The following is a 24192-nucleotide window of genomic DNA, read 5'->3' on the forward strand; positions in this document are numbered from 1 at the left end:
CCACTGAACCACACCATCCAGGGCTCTGCAGGTCTTTTTTAATTCATGAGCCAGAAGTTGGGGTCTGAAGCATGATGTACAGCAAGAAGTCAGTATGTGGAAGATTAACATTCCAATTCTCCCTGTCTAATAAACCTCTTCAAAATGAAGTGGCTTAAAACTACAGGATTTCCCAGTTCTGTTGGTTGTGCTCAGCCAGGTGGTCCTACTCCATGTGGTGTGGTTTAGTTCCCTTGTATAGCGGCATTGACTTACCTGGGACCAGAAAGTTCAGGGTGGCATCTCATCTTCGAGATTTCTCCACGTACTCTCTCACTGACCAACACAGATCACGTCACCCAGTGTGTGTTTAAGATTGTGAAGAAGCTTCTCTGGGTTGCTTTGTGCAAGACTGCTTCCAGACTAGGGAATATTCCAGTGTTCTTGGGTTTTCCTGCACTTGATCTTTATCCTAAGCAGAGGACATACTGCAAAAGCCATCTTTCAAAGCCCCAGAGAGAGATAAGGAGAAACGACCAAAACTGAGGCAGGCAGCAAGAGTTAATGGCTGTGATTGGGATCACCAAGGCACTGTATGGTTCGTTGGCACAGAATGCAGGCACTTTTCCACAGCCTAAATGTTAGTAAAAGCGAATGATATACAATTCAACTGACTAATCTTAGGGGTCACTTAACTACCGAAATAAAAACGTGCTTTTCGCCCAGTTTCAATGGGGTGTGGTTTTAAGATCACTCCAGAAAATACAGGCTTTTTCGCTGACGAATGTTGACACTAACAGATGACAGGTAGTGACTGTTGATTAGGCTTGATTGCCACTCAGGATTTGTTTGCCCTCTTTCCAAGTAACCTTACCCCTTCCCGTAAAATGTATCACAGTCGGCGACTGCACATTTGTTTCCTGGACTCCCCCACCAGAATAGTTCCATAGGGCTGGGCCCCACATGGATCCAGCAGGGGGATCTCTCACCTACCTAAGCTCACAGGTCGGAGTTCCCAGCTACTAAGTTTTCATTGCCCGGCTGGGCAGCTAAAGGGTGCCGCCTTATCAGTTGGCTCCGCCCGACCCCACCCCTCTGGGTCTTACTTCCGGGATGCTTTAGGTGGGAGTGGGAAATATAGTCTCATTGGGCGTATTGCGCCTGCGCATATTCCGCCCCACGCCTGCGCATTTCTGGCAGCTCCTCCCCCGACCGGACATAACGGTCCCGCGCGACTCTCGGGACCGGAAGTGGAGGCGAACGGTCGCGGGGAGTGCCTAGGCTTCCTCAACGCCTGGCAGTTTTTGCTGTCGCCACCACCCTCGGCCACTGCCGAGACTTCCCGCAGCCGCCATGTCCGCAAGTGCCGTTTACGTGTTGGACCTGAAGGGCAAGGTACGGAGGGCTCCCCACCCTGTTGCCAGGCAACCGGCGAGGACCTCATCCCTGGGGACCAAAGCTGTTGCTGGGTAACCGCCCAGTGGGGCCCACCCTGGTCCTATGCAAAGAAACCGATCGGTCTTACCCTCGTGCTTGACAACCGGTCTGCCCAGTCTCGCTTTTCCTGTGAGCCGGGGTCTCAGACCTCCGTGTGGGCCGTGGGGAAGGCGAGCTGAAGCCTGCTTGGGAGCCAGATCTAGAACAGAGCGGCTGCGCGACCCTGGGCCAGAGGTGGTGAGGCAGGTCGGGACCAGTGTGTCTTCGGGCCAGATCCGCCCCCTGGGACTAGTGCAAGCTTCTGTTTATCTGGCTGTGTCTGTCTGCCAATCTCTATGAATTTATTAACATTCGTTGTGACATTAAGTTACAGGGGTTAGGCGAGGTGGGTGGTGGGAGAGCCATTTTACAAAGGGGAGAAACTGAGGCACGGAGAAGTAACCCACTCAGGGTCACACTGGTCACAGAAGTGGTAGGTTGAGTGAACCCAGAACCATTTGTTCATTCAGCTGATAATTTGAGGAGCACCTCTTAGGTGCCAGGCAGGGTGCTAAGCCTTGGGCCGCCTTGGGTGAGCAGAGTCAGGTGGTGTTCTGCAGCTCACAGTCTGAGGGTGAGGGACACTGATTTCAAAAAAAAAAAAGCAAATAAATGTAGTTTGCAGTGGTGCTGCAGTGAGGGTAGAATAGGGAGACTCAGCCTCAGCTGGGGGTCAGGGAAGGCTCCCTGGAGGGAGTGACAAGTCTGAGACACGAAGTGGGAGTTGGACATAACTAAGACCCAGGTGTCTTTTCTGAGAAAGCTGCGTAGAGAGTTCTTAAATCCTTTTAGAAGTGTCTGCTGCCTTCCCTCTAATCCATCCTGCTGGATGGAAGGCAAGGGAATATCTGGCCCCTTGCATCTAGGAGCAACAAGGAGAGGCCCAACAACATTAAACTTTAAGCCCCAGGTTGATCAGTGAGAGAACCGTGGGTGTCAGACCGAGATGGGGCAAACAGGAGTTAGCTCAGAAGTAGGGGAAAGTGAAGTTGAAGTGGCTGCTGCTCCCCGTCTTACTCTCCACCCCAGCACTTTCCCAGAGTTCCTTGAGTGGGTTTCCTGCCTTGGGTGCCACTCAGAGTCAACAACTAGTGATTCCCAGTGCTGGGCTTCCTTCCCCAGTCGTCTTAGAGGCAAGGAAAGACAGGGTATGCCAAGGCTGGGTGGGTGCAAGATGGGTCCCTAAGTCCTGATAGCATATGTTCTTGCTTCCACCTTGGCAACCAGGTCCCCAGGGGTTTCACAGACTGCCTGTCACAGCTCACTTGTCTCTTCAGCAGCACCTAATGTGCACTGAGCCCCGTGCTGACCATCTCACTGTGACTGTGGAGTTATGGCTGAGGTCAGAGCTCAGTGGTGTGACCTTAGGCAGGTGCCTTCACCATACTGGGCTTGCAGTCCATACTAGCACCCATGGTCCTGGAAATCTGGCTGGAGAAGCACAAGGGTCCAGATAGTCAGGTCTAGTTAGCCATAGGGCATGGACAAGGCCCCAGGTAATACAACTACCCAGCCTCAGTTTTGGCTGGAGAGATTATTATGGTGCTTCTGAGAAGAGCTAGAAAGGTGATCAGCTGGCAGTCAAATGGGCAAGAAAGTGTTGCAATGGGCTCAAATGGTGAGGAGCCCCCCAAAAGTTTTGGGTAATGCTGGAGTGTGGAGGACGGCAAGAGAAGGGCTGTGGGTGTTGAGGATGTCCAGACGGGAAAGAGGGCCAGAGGGGACCAATTTGATCTCAGGAGCCACCATGAGGACATGGTAGCCCAGGAGAAACATGGTCAGTCCTGCCTGGTGGGAAGCACCTGAGGCAGCCATCGTGTTATTTATTACTCCACTCCCCACAGAGCGCATGCTTTGAAAGTTTGCCTCCTGCGTAGACTGCATTTAAACCAAAATAAGGTCATAGCACATCAAGAAATTCACAACCAGGCCCTGGCTCAGTTGCTCAGTTGGAGCGTCGTCCTGTGCAACAGCAGGGTTATAGGTTTGATTCCCCATCAGGGCACATCTGTCTACCCCAGAACCTCTGATTGCCAAGGAGACCAGCATGGCCATACTTAGCTGACAGAAAGCCCTTCACTACACTCCTCTGCCCTTATCTCTTTTCTTGCTTCTCTGTAGCTTCTGACCCCACTATCACTTCCTCCTCAGCAGGCTTCTGCTGGCCTCCAGGTCACTGGGCTCAGTTTTTCTCCTGTTTCTCTCCCTGGCTGCCGGCCCCTCTCTCCTGCCCTCCCCTGGGATGTTGCCCCTCAGGCTCGGGCCTCGGTGCACGTCTCGTGCTCTGCTCTCCTTGGGCTGCCTTTCACCCATGCCAGTGTGCCTCTGACTCTCAAATTCGCACTGTAGTCCAGAGCACTCATCTGAAAACCCGCCAGCCTGTGTGGGCCACCATGGAGGTCCCCCAGCAAACACAAACTCGGCATTTACCGAGACCAACTACCAATCCCCTCCCCCACACCTACTCTCTCTCTGTCTCAGTGAGTGGCACTGCTGTCCGGGGAATTGTGAACATTGGAGACCTGGGCATTGTTTTGGCCTCCTTTTTCTCACCCCTGCGTACTGCACAGACGCTTACCAAGCAGCTACCATGGGCCGGGCCCTGTTCTGGAGGGTGGGACCCAGCGGCGAATGAGTTGGAAGTGGTGGCTGTTCTCAGGGACTCTTAGACTCTGGTAGAAGCGACAGGCAGTAATTGAGGACACGAATAAATATGTTCAGTAGAATGCAGCTGTGGTGAGGGTGGTGAAGGTGCACTGGGGCTGGGGGTGGAGAGGGGTGGGATGTGCTCTCTCAGCCAGAGCAAGCGGGAAAGATTTCTTGGAGAAAGTGCCATCTGAGCCGAGGCTTGAGAAATGAAAAGAGGTGTGCTAGGGCATTTTGGGCAAGGGGGGGTGTATGCGCAAAGGCCCCGAAGCAGGAGCAGATGTGGGTCGCTCAGAGACCAGCAAGGGGGCCGCGAGGACTAGAGTGGGGTGAGCCAGGGGAGCACGGACCAGAGGTGTCGGAGGGGCTGTGAAGAACCAGAGAGCTGGGGGCAGACCTGCAGTCTGTTCTGTGTGAGGGGAGGCCAGGGCGGGCAGCAGTTTCATCAGGGAGAGACCTAGTCTCACTTCTCTTTAAGTCAGGGAAAGAAATTGTGGGTTAAGAGCAACAGCAGAGTTGGGAGATTGTCACCTCAATGTTGCCTGCCTTCGCCAATCTGTCTCCTGCCTTTGTCCTCTCATTGGGGATCCAGCTTATAGCTGGCTGTCCTCACTCCACCTGACCAGAGCTGTGTCCCCCACACTCGTGGCCTCAGTCACACTGGTCCCTCTGCTTGTATCCCGTTTGTCCCCTCAGGCCTCAGTTTGAATGTCATACTTCAAGAGATGTCCTTAGTTCCCCCAAGCAGGTATTCCAGTGTAGGGACCCTATTTGCCTTGGTCATCTGTGTGTCCCCAGGCTGAGCACAGTGCCCCCATAGAGGGACACATGGTGCATCCTTGTTTAGTGAGCAGACCTCTGTGTGTCCCTGGTGAGAGTGAGCAAAAAAGTTGTCCCCTGCTCTTGGAGCAGTCTGAGGACCCAGGGGATCTATTCCAGTAGCAGTCCCCAAAATTGGAAGGTGGGCCTTGGGAAGTCCAAGAAAACAGTGTGTGTAGCAAGCAGCAGTGACCCTGTGGAGGTGAGAAGTGGGGCTGGGATCCTGACTCGGCTGGGCCGTTCTGTGTCCTCAGGCAAGTGATGACCTCCGGACAACACATCCATCCCTGTAAGAATCAGTCCTACCTCATGGCTGGGGCAGTGCATGGGGAAGTTTGTACTCCTGGCAAGGAGTATATGAGGGAATACACAGGAGTCCCTCAGCCTAGTCCAGGGGCCTGCAAGCTCATCCACTGGGTGCTGGGTCCCTAAGAAGCCTGAGTCTCAGCAGGAACAGGGTGCAGAGTCCAGGAAAGAGAAACTAGGAAAGGAAGGTATTCTCTCTCTCTCCCTCTCTCCCTCACCCCCCAGGCTTAGAATGGGCTCTGAGACAGGTGGTTCACAGGTTGGTCAGCTCAGCCACGATTCCAGCGCATTTCTGAGCCTTGCAGTTGGCTTTTCTCGTGGGCCCACGAGAGTGGCACCAGCTCTAGGCGTCATCTCCAAAGACAGCCTTGCTCAGCCTGGCAAAGCCTCAGACCCGCTTTTCCTTCAGGGAGGTATAACTCAGATCTATAAGCTGGCTTAAAGCCTAGAGGTTGAGAGGCAGTCATGGTATGTACCCAGGAAGTCAAGCACACGTTTGTCACCCCCTAAATATTCCTCATACCCCTTTGTTCAGCCCTCTGTCCAGCTTGTCCCCGGATAGCCACTGATGTGTTTTGTGTCACCATCTCCCAGGATTGTATACAAGTGGAATCACGCAGGATACGCTGCTCTCCCCTGTCTGATTTCCCTCACTGGCTCAGTCACCCCGGGAGTCCTTCATGCTGGTGCATGTGTCAGTGGTCACTCCTTTTCCTGGCTGAGGACTGTCCGTCCCATGGTGTGGGTGGACATGGTTTGTGTCTGTCTTCACCTGCCGAAGGACGTTAGCGTCCCTCCAGCCCAGGCCCATTGCAAGTGAAGTTGCCCGAACGTTTGTGTCTGAACCTTCCCACGAAGAGTACGGTTTCCCTTCCCTTGTGTAAATACCTGAGAGAAGAATGGCTGGGTCGTAAGCTGGTTTAGCTTTGTGAGGATCTGCCAAACTTGACTGAAGTGGTTGTCCCATTCTTCGTTCTGGGTGCCACGTATCCAGACCCCCAGCCTGTGAAAGAGAAAGACAGGAGAAGGGCTTCTCCCCGCGCCACACGGGGTTTCCGGCAGACCCCCAAACAGGGGCCCTGACCCAGGCAGAAGAGCAGGCTGAGGCAACACGGGAAAGGCTCAGAGGAGGCCTGCAGTGAGGGCCTCTGGGACATTGTTGGACCAGGTGTACCCCTAGTAATTCAGTCCTGGACCCGTGGTCCCCATCCCCTCCCCCCAGGAATGCGAAGAACCCTGCTGGCCCCTGCAGAAGTTCACTTGGGAAACGCTTTCCTGAGGAATTCCCTGGAGGTGGCAATCAGGTGGCCTCCACCTGTGCCCTTTGACAGAGGCATGATTGGAGTCCCCTGAGTGAGGGAAATTGGTGAGTCTCACCCTCAGGCACTCAAAATGAAAGCACCTTCCCTGTCTCCCGCCCTGGCCCAGGTCCTCATCTGCCGGAACTACCGAGGTGACGTGGACATGTCGGAAGTGGAGCACTTCATGCCCATCCTGATGGAGAAGGAGGAGGAGGGCATGCTGTCGCCCATCCTGGCCCATGGGGGCGTCCGCTTCATGTGGATCAAGCACAACAACCTGTATCGTATCCTTTTGCGGGAGAGCCCCCAGGGGACTCCTTGGTGGGCAGTACGTGTGCACATGTGTGCGTGCACATGTGCAGCTGAGAGCTGTCAGCACCTGCCCTGGCCTGGCACACAGCTGGCCCGGGCATGGCAAGGCCCTGAGGCCCGGCTCTGCCCTGCTCTCCTGGAGCTCCCTGCTGCCTGAGGAGATGGACAAGGGTGATGAGTGTTAGAAGAAGAGGGGGTGTGATGGAGACCTCATCTGGTCTGGGGATCCAGGAAGGCTTCCCTGAGGAGGTGACATTCTGGAGGAGACCTGCAGGAACGCGAGGTGTCTGCCAGCCAGAGGAGTGGTCAGGCCCAAGGAGCACTAGGCCTGAGTGAAGGCTCTGCCAGGGAAAGCAAGGCTCATTCCAGAAGCTATGGGATGGGTGGCTGGACCATGGAGAAGGGATGTGTGGTAGGAGTGAAGCCCAAGTGGTCACCAGGGTGCATATTGCAGGGTCTTGTAGTATATCACCGTAAATGTGATGGGAAGTGAACAGCTAAGGAAGGGCTGCGGGAGGCTCTGAGCCCCAGGGTCCGAGAGGTGGCGGCCCAGGCCTCTGAATGCTCCTTAACTGTGGCCGCCATGCAGTGGTCGCCACCTCCAAGAAGAATGCGTGCGTGTCACTGGTATTCTCTTTCCTCTATAAGGTGGTGCAGGTGAGTCCGGTCACGGGCCCCGGAGGGGCGTTGGTCACCCTGGCTCTCGTGTGCCTCCCCATACCAGCCACCCAAGAGCTGCAGCAGCCCCAGGGAGTTCTGGGGCCGAAATCCCAGAAAGTAGGCTGGGGGAGCTCCAGTTGTCCCATGTACGGGATTCGACAGCCTTAGCTGCCCCACCCACCCATCCCTCAGGTCCTAGTGAGGAGAGGGAAGTGAACAGGAGAAGGTAGGGCTCAGGGCAGGCAGGGGTGCTCCCAGCTCGGGAGGAATAAGTATGCTCCCAAGCTGGCCGTGGAAGGCTGGAGGCTGGCCAGCAGAGTCAGCAGGACTCGGAGAGGTGAGGTAAGCAGGAGAAGGACAGAGCCACGTTCTGCTCAGAATCTCCTGGGAGGCGCTCAAAGTAGAGGCCCTCTGAAGCTAGCCATGGGGAGAGCTCACACACGCCAGGCCCAGGCTGACAGCGAGATAGGCAGAGAGAGCTGCGAGTGCCAATGCCCTGGGGCAGGAGTGCACGTGGCACGGTCAGAGAACCTCAGGCAGGCCAGTGTGCCCAGGACACGGAGCAAGGGACAGAGTTTGGGGCTGAGGTCAGCAAGGTTGGTGGGGCTGGGCCATGGTGGGCGTAGCGGGCAGCATACATGGCCTAGTGAGTTCAGACTTTAGTCCAAGTGTGATGAGAGATGGCGGGGGGCTTTAAGTGAAGCCTGCCCAGACCTGATCCGAGTTGAGATCGTCTCTGGCTGCTGAGTGGAGAAAGAATGTGTGGGCAGCAGGGAGGCCAGTGAAGAGGTTGCTGCAACTCCTAGAAGAAAAATGGAGGGACCCGGCTGAAGCTGGAATGTGGGGTTGAAGAAAGTGGAGAATCGAACCCAGGAGGCCTGGGGTGGGCCCAAGAAAACTTTTATACCTCCAGTGGTACCCTCTGCACGGAGCTCAGGAGCCACCTGTGCTAAACCTTGGGGAACCGGCTGGTCTGGCGGTGAGGACGTGGCGGGGGCACGGGGCAGGAGGAGAGCCCCGAGCAGGCCTGCATGTGGAGCGGTGGCCTGACGGAGGCTGGGCCTGGGCCGGGGGAAGTGAGGAGGGAGAGCTTTCCTTTCTGCATTGTCTGGCCGTTCCCTCTACTCTGCTGACTTTCCTTTAGCGTTGGTGCCAATGAAACATCCGCCCTTAGCATTCTTTCCTTGAGCCTTTTTATTTCCTATGGAAACAGGGAAGATAAATCTGCCTGCATAGCTGTATAGACAGGCAGCTCAGGGCGGCTGGAAATGTCCAGGAACACCACTTGACCACTTGTCCTGTCCCCCGTGGCTCTTGCCTCTCACTTGAGTCACCTCTAACTCAGAGGCCAAGGGTGGCAGTCACAGTGGGGATTAAAGAGAAGCTGGCGGGGTGGGGGGCAGGCCTGGGCTGGCTGTCAGGCAGGGAAGGAGAGTGGGCCTCGGGGATGGGGGCGCAGGGCTTCTGACCAGGTCTCAGAGGACGCCTACTACCCCTAGCTTGGTTCCTACCTCTCAGGCAGCCACATTGCTGCCCTTGAGTCAAAGGTCTAGTCCATAGTATGTCACCAAGCCTAGGAAATGGGCAAATGCAGCTTGTGGGAAAAAGGGCTGTTGTCTCTGGGCCTTGGGGCATGAAGGGCAGATGGACTTGTGCAGGCATTTCCGCCTTCTTCCTTCCTTCCTCTCACCCATCCGCCTGTCCCCACTGCCGACGCCACAGGTGTTCTCAGAGTACTTCAAGGAGCTGGAGGAGGAGAGCATCCGCGACAACTTCGTCATCATCTACGAACTGCTGGATGAGCTCATGGACTTCGGCTACCCCCAGACCACAGACAGCAAGATTCTGCAGGAGTGAGTGGGCAGAGCAGGGGGTCTGGGGTGGGGGTCACAGCAGTGGGCAGTTTGGGATCCTTTCCCACGCAGCAGCCCTGTGTAGCAAGGGCATTTCCCTGTCACTGGGTCTTTATTTTCCATCTATGACAGTGCACTCAATGCTTGGTGTAGGGAGTCGATCACCTGCTTTTGTTCTCATTGCCACAGAGGAGATATGATCAAGTACCTTCCTCCTCTCGAGCCCTGCCCTTCACTAGTGGCCTCCATGGATTAAGCACTTCCTGTGGGCCGGGCCCTGTGTGAGCACTTGACATCCGCTTGATTCACCATCCAAGGTGCTGTTTCTAACTTGCACAGGGGAGCAAAGGGCTCTCGCAGAAGCCGCGTAACTTGCCCACATCTCATACCTGTTGCTCCCCACGTGGCGGTGGGGTCACCAGGTTACTCCCCTAAGGGGGTCATTCCACCTCTACATACCAGCAGTGGTTTTCTTCATTACAGTTGTCTCCTTGGACCCCCCAAAAGAATGTTCTGAGCTGACTGTAACGAGTTTGTTGGTTTTTTTGAAATTGTAAGATATTCCTGAATTTAAACAGCTACGGGTGAAACCAGAGCCTGCCTTTTCTGGAACCTGCTACAGTGAGGGACTGTTTTCAGGAATGGCAGTGCCTGACCACCTTAACGCTGAGCATGGTCCCACAGGTACATCACTCAGGAAGGCCACAAGCTGGAAACGGGGGCCCCGAGGCCCCCAGCCACTGTCACCAATGCAGTGTCCTGGCGGTCCGAGGGCATCAAGTACCGGAAGAACGAGGTGTTCTTGGATGTCATTGAGTCTGTCAACCTCTTGGTAGGCTTCCTTTTTTTTTTTTTTTCTTTCTTAAAAATTATGCCTTCTCCGTGATTATTGTAAAAGCAGCTGGTCTTTTAAAACTAGCAAAGCCCTGAGAAATGTTCAGGTTCCACATGGTAGATCAGCGGGATTCCTTCGGGTTGCTCACTGCCATGTGAGCTGTTCAGTCTTCATGAACTTGTCTCACTTAGAACCAACACAGGAACATTGTTACTTTGTTTGTTTGTTTGTTTAAAGAGCATGTAAAGTTAGGGAGCAGATGATTCCGTAATCAGTCCACCTCACTTAAGAATTCATTGTCATCCTTTAGGACTTCTTTCTATAGGTACATAAACAGATGACGTTTTTCTCTACAGCTGAGAGCGTAAAGTGTGGTTCTCCGGCACCTTGTTTTTTTGGGGGGAGGGGTTGTTGTTGTTTTACTGTTTTGTGTATCTTTATTTTTTAAAAAATTATCACTAGGTAGAAGTGACCCATGAATTTTAGGGTGTGCACGTATCTGTGCGCCTGTTACCGTTGTCGGGGCACCGAGCAGCTCTGTCGCGGGAACGCCTCCCTCTCGCCACCCCCTGCTGGTTGTGCCCTGCTGCCGGTCTCCAGCCCCGGCAGCCACTGGTGGGACCTCTGTCACTGTAGTTCTCTCTCTGAGGTGGTCATAGGAGTGGAACCCTACAGTATGTTACTTTTTGAGACTGGCTTCTTTCAGTCGGCATACAGCCTTTGAGATTCATCCACGGTGCTGTGTTTATCAAAAGTTTGTTTCTTCTTATATTTATTTCTACTTGTATTCTGAACCATAGTGTGTTTATGCATTCACCCAGAGGGCATCGTGTTGTTTCCCGTGTTTGGCCTTTGTGAATAGAGGTGCCTTAAACATTTTGTGTGGGGGCTTATAGGTGCGCAGAAGTCCTCATTTCTCTAGGGCACATACCACGGAGTGGGATTGCTGGGTCGTATGGTCAGCGCATATTTACTTCTACAAGAAACCATCGGGCTGTTGTCCAAAGTGGCCACACCACTTTGCACCTTGCCCCATAACATATGAGAATTCTGGTTGGTTCACATCCGTGATCAGCATTTTTATTTTTGCCACCCTAACATGTATGTAGTGGTGTCCATCATGGCTTTAATTTGCATTCCCCTAGTGGCTGATGATGGCGAATATCTTTTTTATGTGCTGCTTTGTCACCTGTATAGCCTCTTTGGAAACATGTCTCTTCATGTCTCTTGAGCATTTTTAAACTGGGTTTCTGTTTTCTAATTATTGAGTTTTGGAAGTTCAGTATATAATTCTTTTGTCAGATATGTGATTTGCAAATGTTTTCTCCCATTCTGTTGCTTGTCTTTTCCTTTTCTTGGCAGTGTCTTTCACAGAGCAAAAGTTTTTAATTTTTAGAAAGTCTTATCGATTTTTAAATATTGATTCTAAATTTATTTCTTCACAGTTTTACATTTAAATCTATGATTAGTTCTGAGTTAAATTTCACATAGGCTATGAGGTTTATATTTTTTATTTTGCACATAGCAGTTTTTTGCAGTTGTTCTAACATCATTTTTGAAAGGTTTCTCCATTGAATTCCTTTTGCATTTTTGCCAAAAATCAATTGGCCATATTTGTCAAAAATCAGTTGGCCATATTTGTGCAAGACCGTCTCCAGACCATCTATTCTGTTGCGTTGATCCGTTCACCAATACCGCACTGTCTTGATAACTGACTTCATAGTAAATCTGAAAATCAGATCATGTGACTCTCCCAACATTCTCTCTTTTTTCCCCAAAAACTATTCAGTGCCTTTTTATAGCATTTTAGGATCAGCTTGCCTGTATCTACAAGAAAGTCTGCTGGGGTTTGATTGGTATCATGTTAAGTAACTATTATTCAGTGTGGGGGAGAATTGTTATCTTTAGTATATTGTCTCACTATCCATGAAACACTGTCTGTCTGTATACCGGGTGGGGGAGAGTAGGTTTACAGTTGTGAATATGGAAAATAATACAATTAATAAATAATAATATAAGAATAGATTCTGTTTTCTGTAAACCTACTTTTGCCCCATCCTGCATTTAGGACATCTTTGATTACTTTCATCAGTATTTTGTAGTTTTTGCCATGTATTGGGTTGGCCAAAAAGTCCATTTGGTTTTTTCCATAAAATAAAAGACGCATTTTTTATTGTCACCAATAACTATTGATTTGGATACTGAGTGTGACAGTTATCTCCCGCTATTGGCTTCTAGTGGGCAGAGGCCAGGGGTGCTGCTAAACATCTCCCAGTGCATAGGATGGCCCCACAGCAAAGAATTATTTGGCCAAAATGTCAGTAGTACCAAGAAACTTTACAAACCACTTTTGACATGTTCGATCAGTCACAGCACCTTCTCCACACACTGCACAAACCTTTTTTGTGTTTCAGTTGCCTTTTTACCTTTCTTGAAATAATAAAGCATAATATGCCAAAATGTTGCGTTTCTTCTCCCATCTTCAATGTTAAAATGGCTGCACAAAAATTCACCAATTTTGTTTTTGTTTTTTTAGGGCACACTGATATGACAGCTGTCACAACACAGTCTAACACAACTGTTTCGAATGAAGTTAAAGACAACTAAGTGCTACTAGAGCCATCATATGGGAAAAAACATAATGGACTTTTTGATCAACCCAATGCATGTATTATTAGATTTCTACATAAGCATTTCATTTTTTGAAGCTATTATAAATTGTATTTTTTCCTTTTATTTGGTAGAATTCACCAGTGAAATGATCTGAACCTGGAGATTGCTTTTTCAGAATAGTTTTAAGTCTAAATTTCAGTTCTTTAAGTTGGTCCGTTTCACATGGAGGGAGGGGCGCTGCTCCTTCTCGGCTCCTCCTGGATTCCCCTGCCGAGCGTTCCTGTCCCCTGTAGTCGCCAGTGCCTCCTGCCCAGGTTTCGTAGTTGAATTTGGTGCCAGAGGGAGAATCGCCAACGCTGCCTCACTTGCAGTCTGCCTGTCTTCCAGTCAGAGGTTGCCCCACCTGCACCATTTGGGTGGCCCTGGAGGACTGGGCCAGTCCTGGCATGTGGCTCGCTCAGGTGTGCCCAGTCCCACTGTGACAAGCAGTGCAGAAATAAGCGTGCTCGTGCGTCCTTAGACATGCATCTTGAACATCTTCCTTACGTGGGTGGTGGCTTTGGAGGCTGAGTTCCCAGACGTGGCATTGTGGGGAGTGCTTGCCAAGGAGATGCTCCTAGTGGACTTAATGTAACTCTCTTTGCCTTTGTACTTTTTAAGCCAAGGGGCGAGATGGTGGCCTCTCTGTGTTCCTGTTCTGCCTGAGGACCTTGGTCTAAACTGTTTGTTGAGCCCAAAATATGGTCCATCTGGCTCTGTGGTGTCCTGGGTGGAAAAGCAAAAATCCCAAGAGCAGTTTATAAACAGTTGCATGGGAAAGTGTGGAGAGTTCAGAGGGTCTCGGGGCATATTTCGGGGGCTGTGCCCGAAGAACCCTGTTCCTCCGTGCACAGAGGCAGCACGAGGCAGGTGTGGGCATCCAGGCACGTTAGAACACTTCATTCCCAAGTGTGTTTGCAGAGCCGGCTGCCGAGTCAACATCGGCCTCCGGATTCCGGAAATCTGAGCAGAGTGGTGTACTTAAGCAGCCAGTCCCTCGGCAAACACCTCCTCCGTGCCCACCCTGTGGAAGATAGCGGCTTTGGGCCGCCTGTCAGGCCTCAGCTGGGAAGGCCTCCCTGTCCCGATGGCTGCCCGCAGGGCCAACATTGGCCTCATGGGCTCTGTGGCTTTTGGTCCCCACTTCCTGGGCCCTCCTTCCCAGGTTTTGTAGTTTCACATGTTTAGTTACAGAAGGCCATGCAGTCCCAACTCCCCAAGGAGGAAACAGCCCCCTAGAGAAGGGGAGCTAGGGGCAGTCACAGTCACGGGGAGCACGGAGGATCTTTGGAGTAAGGCAGAGGGGGATAACAGCCAGCCAGAGCCTCCAAAGTAAGGACCTATGTCTACGCCTGCTCGCCGAGTGCTTCCTGCCCCAGGGTGCTGTCCCCCTGCTGGCCCAGAAGGGAGCAGCTTACATAGCCCCTCACTAGAGAGGGGATGAGACAGGCAGTCAGGGCTGGTGAGAGGCAGAGGAGGCGGCAGCTGCTGGCACATGAGGTTAGGGAGCTGCCTGCCGGGGTGAGGACAGCAAGAGGCCAGTGGCCAGAGTGTAACGAGCGATGGAGGTGATGGAGTCAGAATCTGCAGGACCTTCTGTCCTGTTTGTGCCTTTCTCTGAGCCTCCGTCTACTCAGCACCTCAGGTCTCTGGTCCCGTCAGAGCCACGGGCTTTCATGTGGGCACGTCACATGGTGCTGTTGGGACCCTCAGGTTCAAGACTGGACAGAATCTCCTACTTCTCTGCAGAGATGGGCAACTTAGGCCCTCCACCATGTGAGTGTGGCTGGTGTCCCTGAGGAGTGGCCCGGGTAGACCCAGACTGCTTGCTGGTGTAGACGTGGCCTTGTGCAGAGTGGAGCTCTGAGGTGGTGCTTGGGACTGTGGTCTCAGTGCCGGCTGGCCAGCAGCTCCATTCCTGTGGTGCATGACCCCATCCTTTTTGCCTCTGGCCTTTTCTCTAAAACAGACTTGGGGAGAGCAGTGCCAGCAGCCTGGGGCAGTCTCACTGTGCCCATCAATCTGTTGGGAGTTTTACTCGTGCTTGCAGATGCCTGCTTGTTGGCATGTGGGTTACAGGGTTGCTCACGTGGTAGCCCCACCCCACAGACTGGTGAGGGTGCCTGGTGCAGAGGATCTTTTCCGTCCATGTGCACACTGCAGTTCTCTCTGTTTAAGTGCACTGCTATTTTGGATCCACGGTCATCAGACTTCAGAGCAGTCCTGGTGAGCTGGCAGGGGTCAGGGCTCAGGAAGCTCCATCTTTAACAAGTCCTCAGGGGAGGGAGCCCGGGGACCTCCCCAGTCCCCACATGGACAAGCTTCCAGGTCTGCCCTGGGGCATTTGGGGCTCCTCCGAGGGCATGGTGCATGGGAGAGCCCTTGACAGCACTCCAGGCCCAGTCACCAGGCTTGTCCTTGCAGAAGGTGCTCGTGTGATTCGGGGCCCAGAGGGTGGGGCCACAAGTGTGTGCCCTGCTGACCCAGGCAGGAAGATTGGATGGTACAGATGCGGCCCCCGCAGCTCAGGGGACAGTGAGGAGGGCGTCGCAAATGAATGTGGGTGGGAGAGTCACGCAACATCGGTGTGGGGACAGTGGCCTATGAGCTGCGGCCTCCCCTCACACCTGCCCCCTCCCCGCAGGTCAGTGCCAACGGCAACGTCTTACGCAGCGAGATCGTGGGTTCCATCAAGATGCGGGTCTTCCTCTCGGGCATGCCCGAGCTGCGCCTGGGCCTCAACGACAAGGTCCTCTTCGACAACACGGGCCGTGAGTACCTGGGCCACAGGGGCCCTGGGCACAGGGCCGGTCTCACCCTGTGGGGGCTTCATCCTGGGCTCAAATCAGAGGTGAGGGAGTGTTCACCTGAGTGAGGGAGCACGGTGGGGCTCAGGCACATGGTTTAGAAATATTTTTACATCGTTTATAAGGCGAATGTAAAAATAAATTAATTAATACCTAGAAATGACACCTGAAATTAATAGGAGGGACCTGTCCTGGAAGTAGGACCTCCTATGGTGGGGCAGGGCCAGAGCAGCCCTTGGGTCCAGATCACTGGGGCTTTGTGTGCGCAAACTGGGTCAGTCACCCACCTCCCAGCCCGACACAGTGGGAGAAGCATCTGCCTGGTCACGGTCACATCAGTAGCAGCAGTGACCAGGGCCTCTCGGGCACTAACCTCTCAGAACAGCTCCCCTCCAGGGCTGTGTTCGGCCCACCTGGCCCTCTGTGGTGTGGGAAACCAAGACAGGATGAGGGCCCAGGGACAAAGGGGGCCAGTACCCTTGTGAGCCCTGAGACAGCACCATACACCCCCAGCTGGGTTTTTTGGTCATTCAACAAACATGTCCTGAGCAGCCGCCCTGCCTGGTGACTGGGTGTGAACCAGGCCAACCAGCCCTGCCCTCGGCATGAGCCCCGTGTCTGGGTGGGGAGTGGGGTCTCCAGGGGATGTGGTGGGGAGGATTGTCTCAGAACCAGGCCCCTTTGGTGTTTGTGGTGTTTGTGGCCCAGGATGCTCTCACAGATCTGGAGGGAGCTCTACCCTGCCAGGCGTGGGCCCCAGGCAGCAGGAGTGTTGCTGGGAGTGACTGGAGGCCCCAGGTCTATCCTGCCCTGACACCCAACTCCCCTCAGGTGGTAAAAGCAAGTCAGTGGAGCTGGAGGACGTGAAGTTCCACCAGTGCGTGCGGCTCTCGCGCTTCGAGAACGACCGCACCATCTCCTTCATCCCACCCGACGGCGAGTTCGAGCTCATGTCCTACCGTCTCAACACCCACGTGAGTGCACCAAGCTCCTCTCCAGTGCGGCTGATGCTCACCACTGGGCAGCAGCCGAGGAGGCTCTGGGGTGGGGGCAGGTTCCTGCCTGTGGTTGGGACAGCTGCTATCCAGGATGAGTCTCACGTCCACGAGTTGATGCCCAGGGCGGGCACAGGGGCTGCCCTGGCTCCAAGAACCCTGGGTTTGAAGACCCAGGCTTTGTGAGGGTCCAGGCCCCCTTGGCACCACTGCCCCTTCCTGGGAGCCTGACCAGTAGGGCCCGTGATATGCTCTGCATTTTTTTCTTTTCTTTTCTGCCCCCGGCACAGACACCCTTGGCATCTCCCTGCTGTCTGGGCCTGTGTGTTCTGGTCTTACCTGTGTGACCGTGGGCTCCTCCGAGAGCCCCAGGCAGCAGTGTGTCGAGCTCACACCTGGGCTTGCAGCTGGGCCCCCGGCTCCCCTCTGTGAAACAGGGCTCTGTAAAACGTCCAGGTGTGTGTCACGTCTGTCCTCCCGACAGGTCAAGCCCTTGATTTGGATTGAGTCGGTGATTGAAAAGCATTCCCACAGCCGCATCGAGTACATGGTCAAGGTGCGTGCGTGTCCTGTGGGCAGAGTCAGCCTGGGGGGCGGACAGTCCTTCCCAGTGAGGGTGTTCCTGTGTCTCCGCCTGTCCTGGGCCTTTGGCACAGAGTTATGATGCGAGGCTGGGGTGGCCATGACACTCAGTGACTCCCATCCTGGCCTGTGGCTGTCATCCTTGCTGCCTCACTCTGAGCTCGGATTTGGGAGTGGGCCTCAGGCACAGAGAGAAAACACACCGCCCAGGTACTGGATATGGCCACTGTGGCAGCAGCCTTGGCCAGGCATCCGGTAGGTTTCTATCTGCCAAGCGGAGCGATCTGCCTCTCAGGGAACCCTCTCCGGCCCAGGCTGGCCATGAGGGCACAGCACTTGTCCCAGCAGGCCTGGGCTGGGCCAGAAGGAAGGAAGGAGAAGCCCGAAGGCCAAGGGAACAGGAAGGCAGAAATAACTTTCAAAGTCAAGTGTAGGGAGAATCTCAGGGGCTCAGAGAGGGTGCAGGCAGTGTCTCAGAGTGGGCAGCAGTCAGCTTGGGGGAGTGTCCCGCATGCTGGGCCGAGGGGCACCTGGTCCTTGTGGGCACAGGATGGTGGGTGAGGCTGATTTGTCTTGCTCTTACCCTTCAAAACCTTGACCACGTGGGCCTGTTCTCCAGGCCAAGAGCCAATTCAAGCGGCGGTCAACAGCCAACAACGTGGAGATCCACATCCCTGTGCCCAATGATGCTGACTCGCCCAAGTTCAAGACGACAGTGGGGAGCGTCAAGTGGGTCCCTGAAAACAGCGAGATTGTGTGGTCCATCAAGTCCTTCCCAGTACGTACTGTTCTCAGTGGGGTGCCCTCCAGACTCTCACCCACATTCCACCAGTTCCCTGTGCCCCGGCAGTGGTGGGATACCCACAAGCCTTGAGATGAGATACAGGGCTAGGATCTCCACCTGCAGCTTCTGGGGGCGTCAGGAGGGAGGGGATAGAGAGCTGAAGAGCTGGCTGGGCAAGGAGGGAAAGCCGGAGCCTTCTGGGAAAGCAGAGGCTGGCTTGGCTTTGTGCACCCCTCACCACCTTCCTCTTCAGCATCAGTGCAGCGTCCCCTTTCTCCCTCTTTCCTTTCCCGCTCTCTGACCCTGTGGTTGGGACTCGGCACCCCTGGAAGGGGGCCAGCTACCTTGAGGCCAGAACAGCACAGGTTTCGGGAATCCAGCTTCTGGAACAGGTAGCGCTTTGTGCCCCGTGCCTGCTCCACCCACTGGCAAGGCCACCTGGCTTGTGTTCAGGATTTTGAGCGCTTCAGTCTGGGTTTCCGGGGATAGTGCCCAGAGAGCCTCGGAGGTGGGTGTGCATCTGCGCCGACTGCATCATCCCCAACTTTGGTGACGCAGGCTCACGGCCAGCCACTGTGTCTCCACATTCTCCTCTCTGTGGCCCTCAGCGGGGCTTGGGGATGGTCCCAACTGAGTTAAAGAAATTGGGTGTGCAGCCTTTCCAGTGCCTTACTTTTTTTCATGTTAGTAATTTCCCTCACAACCAATTACATTATAGAAAATATAGGAAGGGAAGGGGAGGAAACAGACTGTAATTCTGTGCCATGTGCAGTTGCTGTTAGCCTGCTGGTGTGTTTTGTTCTGACCTTCCTGTGTGTTTCTGTTGGCCGCCGCGAACAGGGAGTGGAAGCGTTCCAGTGCTCTCTGCACAGCCCTGTGTCAGAAGCAGTTTCCAGGGCGCTGGCTGTCTTCTTGGTGGTTGGTTTTGTCAGCAGTATAGCATCCCTCAGAGGTGGTAATGGCTGTCCTGGGTTGCCAGCCGTTTCCACTGTTTAAGATAGCGTTTGTGTTCAAAACCACTGGGAGAGTAGATCGGGAGATGAGTTGCACGGTGAGCTGCCAGGGAGGAGGAGCGGGCTGGAGCCGACCAGCAGGGGCTGCGCCTGATTTTGTAGTCTGTGGCTTGTTTCATTCTAATCTTTGACATTTTCATTTGACTTTGAAACCTTCGAAGTGGTTTTCATGAGTATAAAACAAAATTAAATCAAAATGGGGAAAAACAGTGATTCCTAAAATCAAAAGCCAAATGAATTTACCACTGTATCAAGTTGAGACACCACACAGAGATGAATTACTTGGAGTAGTGTACCCCAGGGACAAAAGGAACTGCAAAAATAGTTTTAAATACATACACATATGCGTGTCCTTCCCCTGCCTTATCATTCTCCACGTCGCCAGTTTGACACACTGATTCAGGGTTTGCTTTTTTAATTCAGTTTTTAAATGTAAGATCTTTGTGGTTCGAAAGACAAAACTATTAAAAAGGGGGGAACGAAGGAGACCCAGAAGTCTCCTTTCCTCCCTTCCCCCTCCCCCTTTTCCCGTTATGGAAGAGCATTTGTGCCTTCACCTTCTGAAGTGCCTTCTGGTACAAAGAAACAAATGTAAATGGGAACATTACTATTTCTCCTCTTTCCTTACCAAAAGGAGGAGAAACACTGTTCTGTCTCTTGCTTTTTTCCTACTAGCCTTTTAGGAGAAATGGTTATACAAGGAGGTCTTCCTTGTTCTTTTTTTCAACCGGGTAGTTTTCCCCTGGGGGCCTTTTCCCGCCTTTGTTCAGCCAGCCCCCCACTGAAGGGCATTTCGCTTATTTGAAGCCTCTGGCTTGAGGGAGACTGCGCTGATGGTTGACTCTGGCCTGCGGCATGGTGTCCTTGTCCGTGTGGCTTCAGAGTCCATGCCAGAAATGAAATCGCTGGCTCAGAGGGGACCCCGTTCGGAGCTTTTGTTGGACCATCCTGGTTTTCCATGTGCAGTTTATATGCCGTCATCACCGCTTAGGCCTCTCCAGTAGAGCCGTCTCGGAGCTTTCACTCTGTGCCATTTGCCATTGCAAACAAAAGGAAGTTTCTTTCCTTAGGCCTCCGGGCCATTTGCGTTTGTGTAGCAGTAGTAGCTGTCTTTGCTCATTTTTCTGTGAAATTTGGTCATTTTTTCCTTAGTTTCCAAAGAGCTTTTTAATATGGGCAAGATTAGTACTTTTTAAAAAATATAAGTTGGACCCTGGCTGTCATAGCTCAGTGGATTGAGCACGGCCTGCAAACCAAAGCATCGCAGGTTCGATTCCAAGTCAGGGCACATGCCTGGGTTGCAGGCCACGGCCCCCAGCAACCGCACATTGATGTTTCTCTCTCTCTTTCTTTCTCCTTCCCTTCCCTCTCTAAAAATAAATAAATAAAAAAGAAAAAAAGAAAATTAGGAACTTTATAAAATATTAAAAATATATGTATAAGTTGGAAATGGTTCTCCTCAGTGTGTTTATCTTTTGACTTTGCTTCTAGTATTTATTTTTATTTTTTTATTTTTTTATTTTTTTGCTGTGTAAACTTTCTGGGTTGCTTCTTCGTTTTATTATTGTTATTTATTGTAGTCAAGTTTTTTAGTCTTTTTCTTTTACTGTGTCTTTCAAGTAATGCTTTGAAAGGCTTCTCCATTCCCAGTTATAAAGGAATTCACTCATTTGCTTCTAGAACCTATCTAGTGGCGTTTTTTACCTTAGATTCCTGTCCCTGCTCCAAGCCCTGTCCCTAGAGTAATCGCCCAGTGACGCCCTCCTGACACTGGGCACATGGGCGTTCCCTTGGACTTTTGTCCCTGGGCAGCCTGCACCTCCGCTCTTCCTTCCCGAGGCCTATGTCTCATTTATCTTGAAGCAATTAGTCTTCTCCCACTGGGAGCTTGTGAAACTAATTTCTCTTGATCTTTAGAATTCAGCAGTTTTTCCCATCTCAGCCTGAAGTCTGCCCATTGGGGCTGGTGGGACGGACATGTGAAAGGGGCCAGGGTGCCAGGTGTCTGCCGGCCACACAGGAGGGGGCTTGGTGGCCAGGTGGGTGGCCCATGTTCTCCAGGGACACTGCTGGTTGGCCTGGGCTGGGGCCTTGGCCTGACCATCCCCACCCTGTCTGCTTTCCCAGGGCGGCAAGGAGTACCTCATGCGGGCCCACTTCGGCCTGCCCAGTGTGGAGGCTGAGGACAAGGAGGGCAAGCCCCCTATCAGTGTCAAGTTCGAGATCCCCTACTTCACTACCTCTGGCATCCAGGTACGAGCCCGGGGCTGCCGGGGCCCAGAGCAGACGTGGACAGTGGGGACTCAGAGTCAGTCGGGGCCCAGAGGGTTGCAGGTGACACAGCAACACAGCCAGCTTAGAAAAGGGCTGTTGTCGGCTTGCCGCAGCCCTGCGCCTGTCCACGGGCAGCCTGGGCCCCGGCGGGAAGAGGCCCATCCGCGCTGTCTACCCGGACTCTGCCCTGTGCTTCAGCTCCAAGCCCAGAGATTCACTCAGTCGCCAGAACCGGAGTCTGAGCCTCTGTGTCTGTGTCCACAAACGTGTCCCTGTGGGGCCCATCTTCCTGGCCACCTCTGTGGGAAACCTCCCAGGGGAGGAGAAACCTGGGTCCGTCTCCAGGAGTCCTGTAGAGGCCACACCTGGGGGCACACACCCTGGCTCTCTGCAGCATCTCTTAGTTAAAAGAGGCTCCACTCTCCCACAGCCCGCCCTGCCCAGCCCTAGGGGGATGACTAGGGGTCACCAGGAGGGGGCAGCATGCATGCTCAGGGCCCTGGCACCTGTGTTTCAGGTGCGCTACCTGAAGATCATTGAAAAGAGCGGCTACCAGGCCCTGCCGTGGGTCCGCTACATCACTCAGAACGGAGGTGCGTGGAGCTCACCCGTGGGCGGGGGGTGGGGTGCTAAGAGGGTCCCCAGAGGCCAAGTGGCTGCCTCCAGGGTCCTTTCCCCAGCATGGTGCTCATGGACACCACCCTCCCGTCTCCTAGATTACCAGCTCCGGACCCAATGAGGGCGCAGTGCCCCGCCCTGGTGCAGAAGCGCCTGGTGGAAGCACCGGAAGGCCTATCAAGCCCGCCTGAAGGAGGACACCTTGACACTGGCCACAGCCCCTGCTCTGCCAGGAGACCCCTTCCTTCTCCAGGCATACCTGCTCTGCCATCACCACTCTTGTCTCCAAAGTCCCTTCTCCCAGAAGAGGCTCGTCTTCCAGATGTCCTGTCTCCTTGCCCCCGAGTCGGTGTGGGGCAAGGAGGCGTTGCCTCCCCTGACCAGAGGTCTTGTGCGGCCTCCAGTCTGCTCAGTCCCAAGCGCCACAAAGATCGGGAACATTTGCCAGGTGCTGCCCTTGTGCCGACCGTGTGCTTCTGAGTCTCTGGCGTTTTGTCTTCTTCCTTCGTTGCTGTTTACGTGAACCCTGCTGTCCACTCTCGCTCCTCGTCCTGAAGCTCCAGCGGCACTGAGTGAGGGCGGGACCCCCCCTTGCCCCCTTCCACAGTGGGCATCCTCCACTTGGGGAAGAACCCCAGCACTTTGGCCCCTTGGGGGCTCCTGGCCTGGACCCACAAGCTTCAGTGAGGCACCCCCCAGGACCAGCCCGTGCCACACAGTGCTGTCACTCAGCCACACCAGTGTTCGTCCCACTCGGAGGTGGGTGCAGTGAGGGCTGCTGGCCTCAGAGGGCACAGGTCATCACATCTGTGCATGGTCACCCCTGCCCCGTCTGCGTTTGTGTCATAATTAGATTAAATTTCATTAATTAAACCCTTTGCCTGCCTTCCCTCGAACACACTGTGGCACAGGCCTCCAGGGTGACGGGTAGGTGTAGGCCTCACACCAAGCTGTGTGTGGCCTTGTGTGTATCACCAGCTCCCAGTGCCTCTCCCCGACTCCCCTCCCCAGCTGGAGGGAATAGTCAGTGGACCACAGGGCCGTGGCACTGGACCACCAGGGTGTCTCCTGGGGGGCACACAGGCAAGTTCTCTCCCTCTCACCCCCAACCTGCAGAGTGCCAACAGCTTGCCCCCATCTGTTCCCTTCCTGATGGACTTTCTCAGAGTGTGGTCCTCATACCAGCAGCATCAATACCCTCTGGGAGCTCACTAGACAGATTCATGGGCCCTCCTGACCTGCCAAGGTAGTGTCGGGACAGGGCCCTTGTGGCAGGTGCTCGGGCCAGGAGTGCCTCGGTTTCCCTCTGTGGGCACCGCCCTCATGCCCACTGTTCCTCCAACACTGCCAGCCCTGTCGGCCCCACCCCCTTGCCGTAGATGCTGTGTTCCATCTCCCAGCCCCACACTTCCCACCTCAGGGCACAAACTCGGGCACCTGTGATGCCCCGCCCACACCCTCACCCACAGTAGCCTGACTGCCCCACCCAAGGCCCCCCAGCTGATCCCATCTGCCATTCTCAGAGGCCAGGCTCCAGCCCCCAGCGCCCCTGAGGGGCAGAGAGTGACCATCCACAGTGTAGAGCAGACCTGCTTGCAGTGAGGTTTGGGGCACTGTGACTGGCAGGGACACAGTAAATACACAAATGCATAAAATAAGGTGAACATGCACAGCTGAGCCTAGAAGAAAAGGGAAATGTACAAGAGCCTAAAATGAAGGAAGCAGGCACCAAGGCAGTAGCATGAGGTGGTGCTCTTGGGAGCCTAGGAGTTGGGATTTAAGGGCCAAGATGGGTGGGACTTAGGGCCTGTGGAGTTTGGTGAAATGCCATGGAGACCCCTGCGTGGTTACACTTACAGTAGGAAGGCGGACTGACTAGGAAAGCTGCGTACCGTCTGACGCTGGGAAAGGAGTGCTTTTTACTCGGGGCTGGAGAGCTGGTAGAGGAAGGGCCTCCCTTGCAGCCTTGAAAGGGCCTGCTGAGAGCTGAGATGTACACAGCCCTGGCGGTCTGGAGCACCCAGGCCCTGCATTCAGGAAACAGACTCCAGAGGGGAGCGACTCCAAGGTCTTCACACACAGTGCAGCCGCCCTGCAGGTGAGAGCACATCTGGAAAGTTACAGAGTGCAGAGTGCGGGTGAGAGTCCACAGACACTGTAGGCAGCAGAGCCAGATCCCCAGATCTTTGCATCAGGCTTATCAGACGTGCAATAAACAGTAAATAAGCTCTAAGTGATGACAGGCAAAAGGACTCAAATTTAGAAAAGAATAAATGCTGT

General features: G+C 53.8%; 1 protein-coding gene across 1 annotated transcript; it reads left to right on the top strand.

Moving 5' to 3' along the window:
* The first annotated feature begins 1213 nt into the window (after nucleotides 1–1213).
* AP1M1 (adaptor related protein complex 1 subunit mu 1) lies at nucleotides 1214–22790 on the top strand. Its single transcript, XM_045853413.1, has 12 exons — nucleotides 1214–1374; nucleotides 6655–6811; nucleotides 7429–7496; nucleotides 9222–9352; nucleotides 10037–10184; nucleotides 15484–15610; nucleotides 16478–16620; nucleotides 17126–17197; nucleotides 17843–18001; nucleotides 21148–21273; nucleotides 21812–21887; nucleotides 22011–22790. Exons 1-12 carry the CDS (start codon nucleotides 1333–1335, stop codon nucleotides 22031–22033), a joined length of 1272 nt encoding a protein of 423 aa, XP_045709369.1. The 5' UTR covers nucleotides 1214–1332; the 3' UTR covers nucleotides 22034–22790.
* The last annotated feature ends 1402 nt before the right edge of the window (nucleotides 22791–24192 follow it).

This window comes from Phyllostomus hastatus, unplaced genomic scaffold (assembly GCF_019186645.2).
Source record: "Phyllostomus hastatus isolate PE091 unplaced genomic scaffold, TTU_PhHast_1.1 phas_contig_98, whole genome shotgun sequence".
Classification (NCBI taxonomy): Eukaryota; Metazoa; Chordata; class Mammalia; order Chiroptera; family Phyllostomidae; genus Phyllostomus; species Phyllostomus hastatus.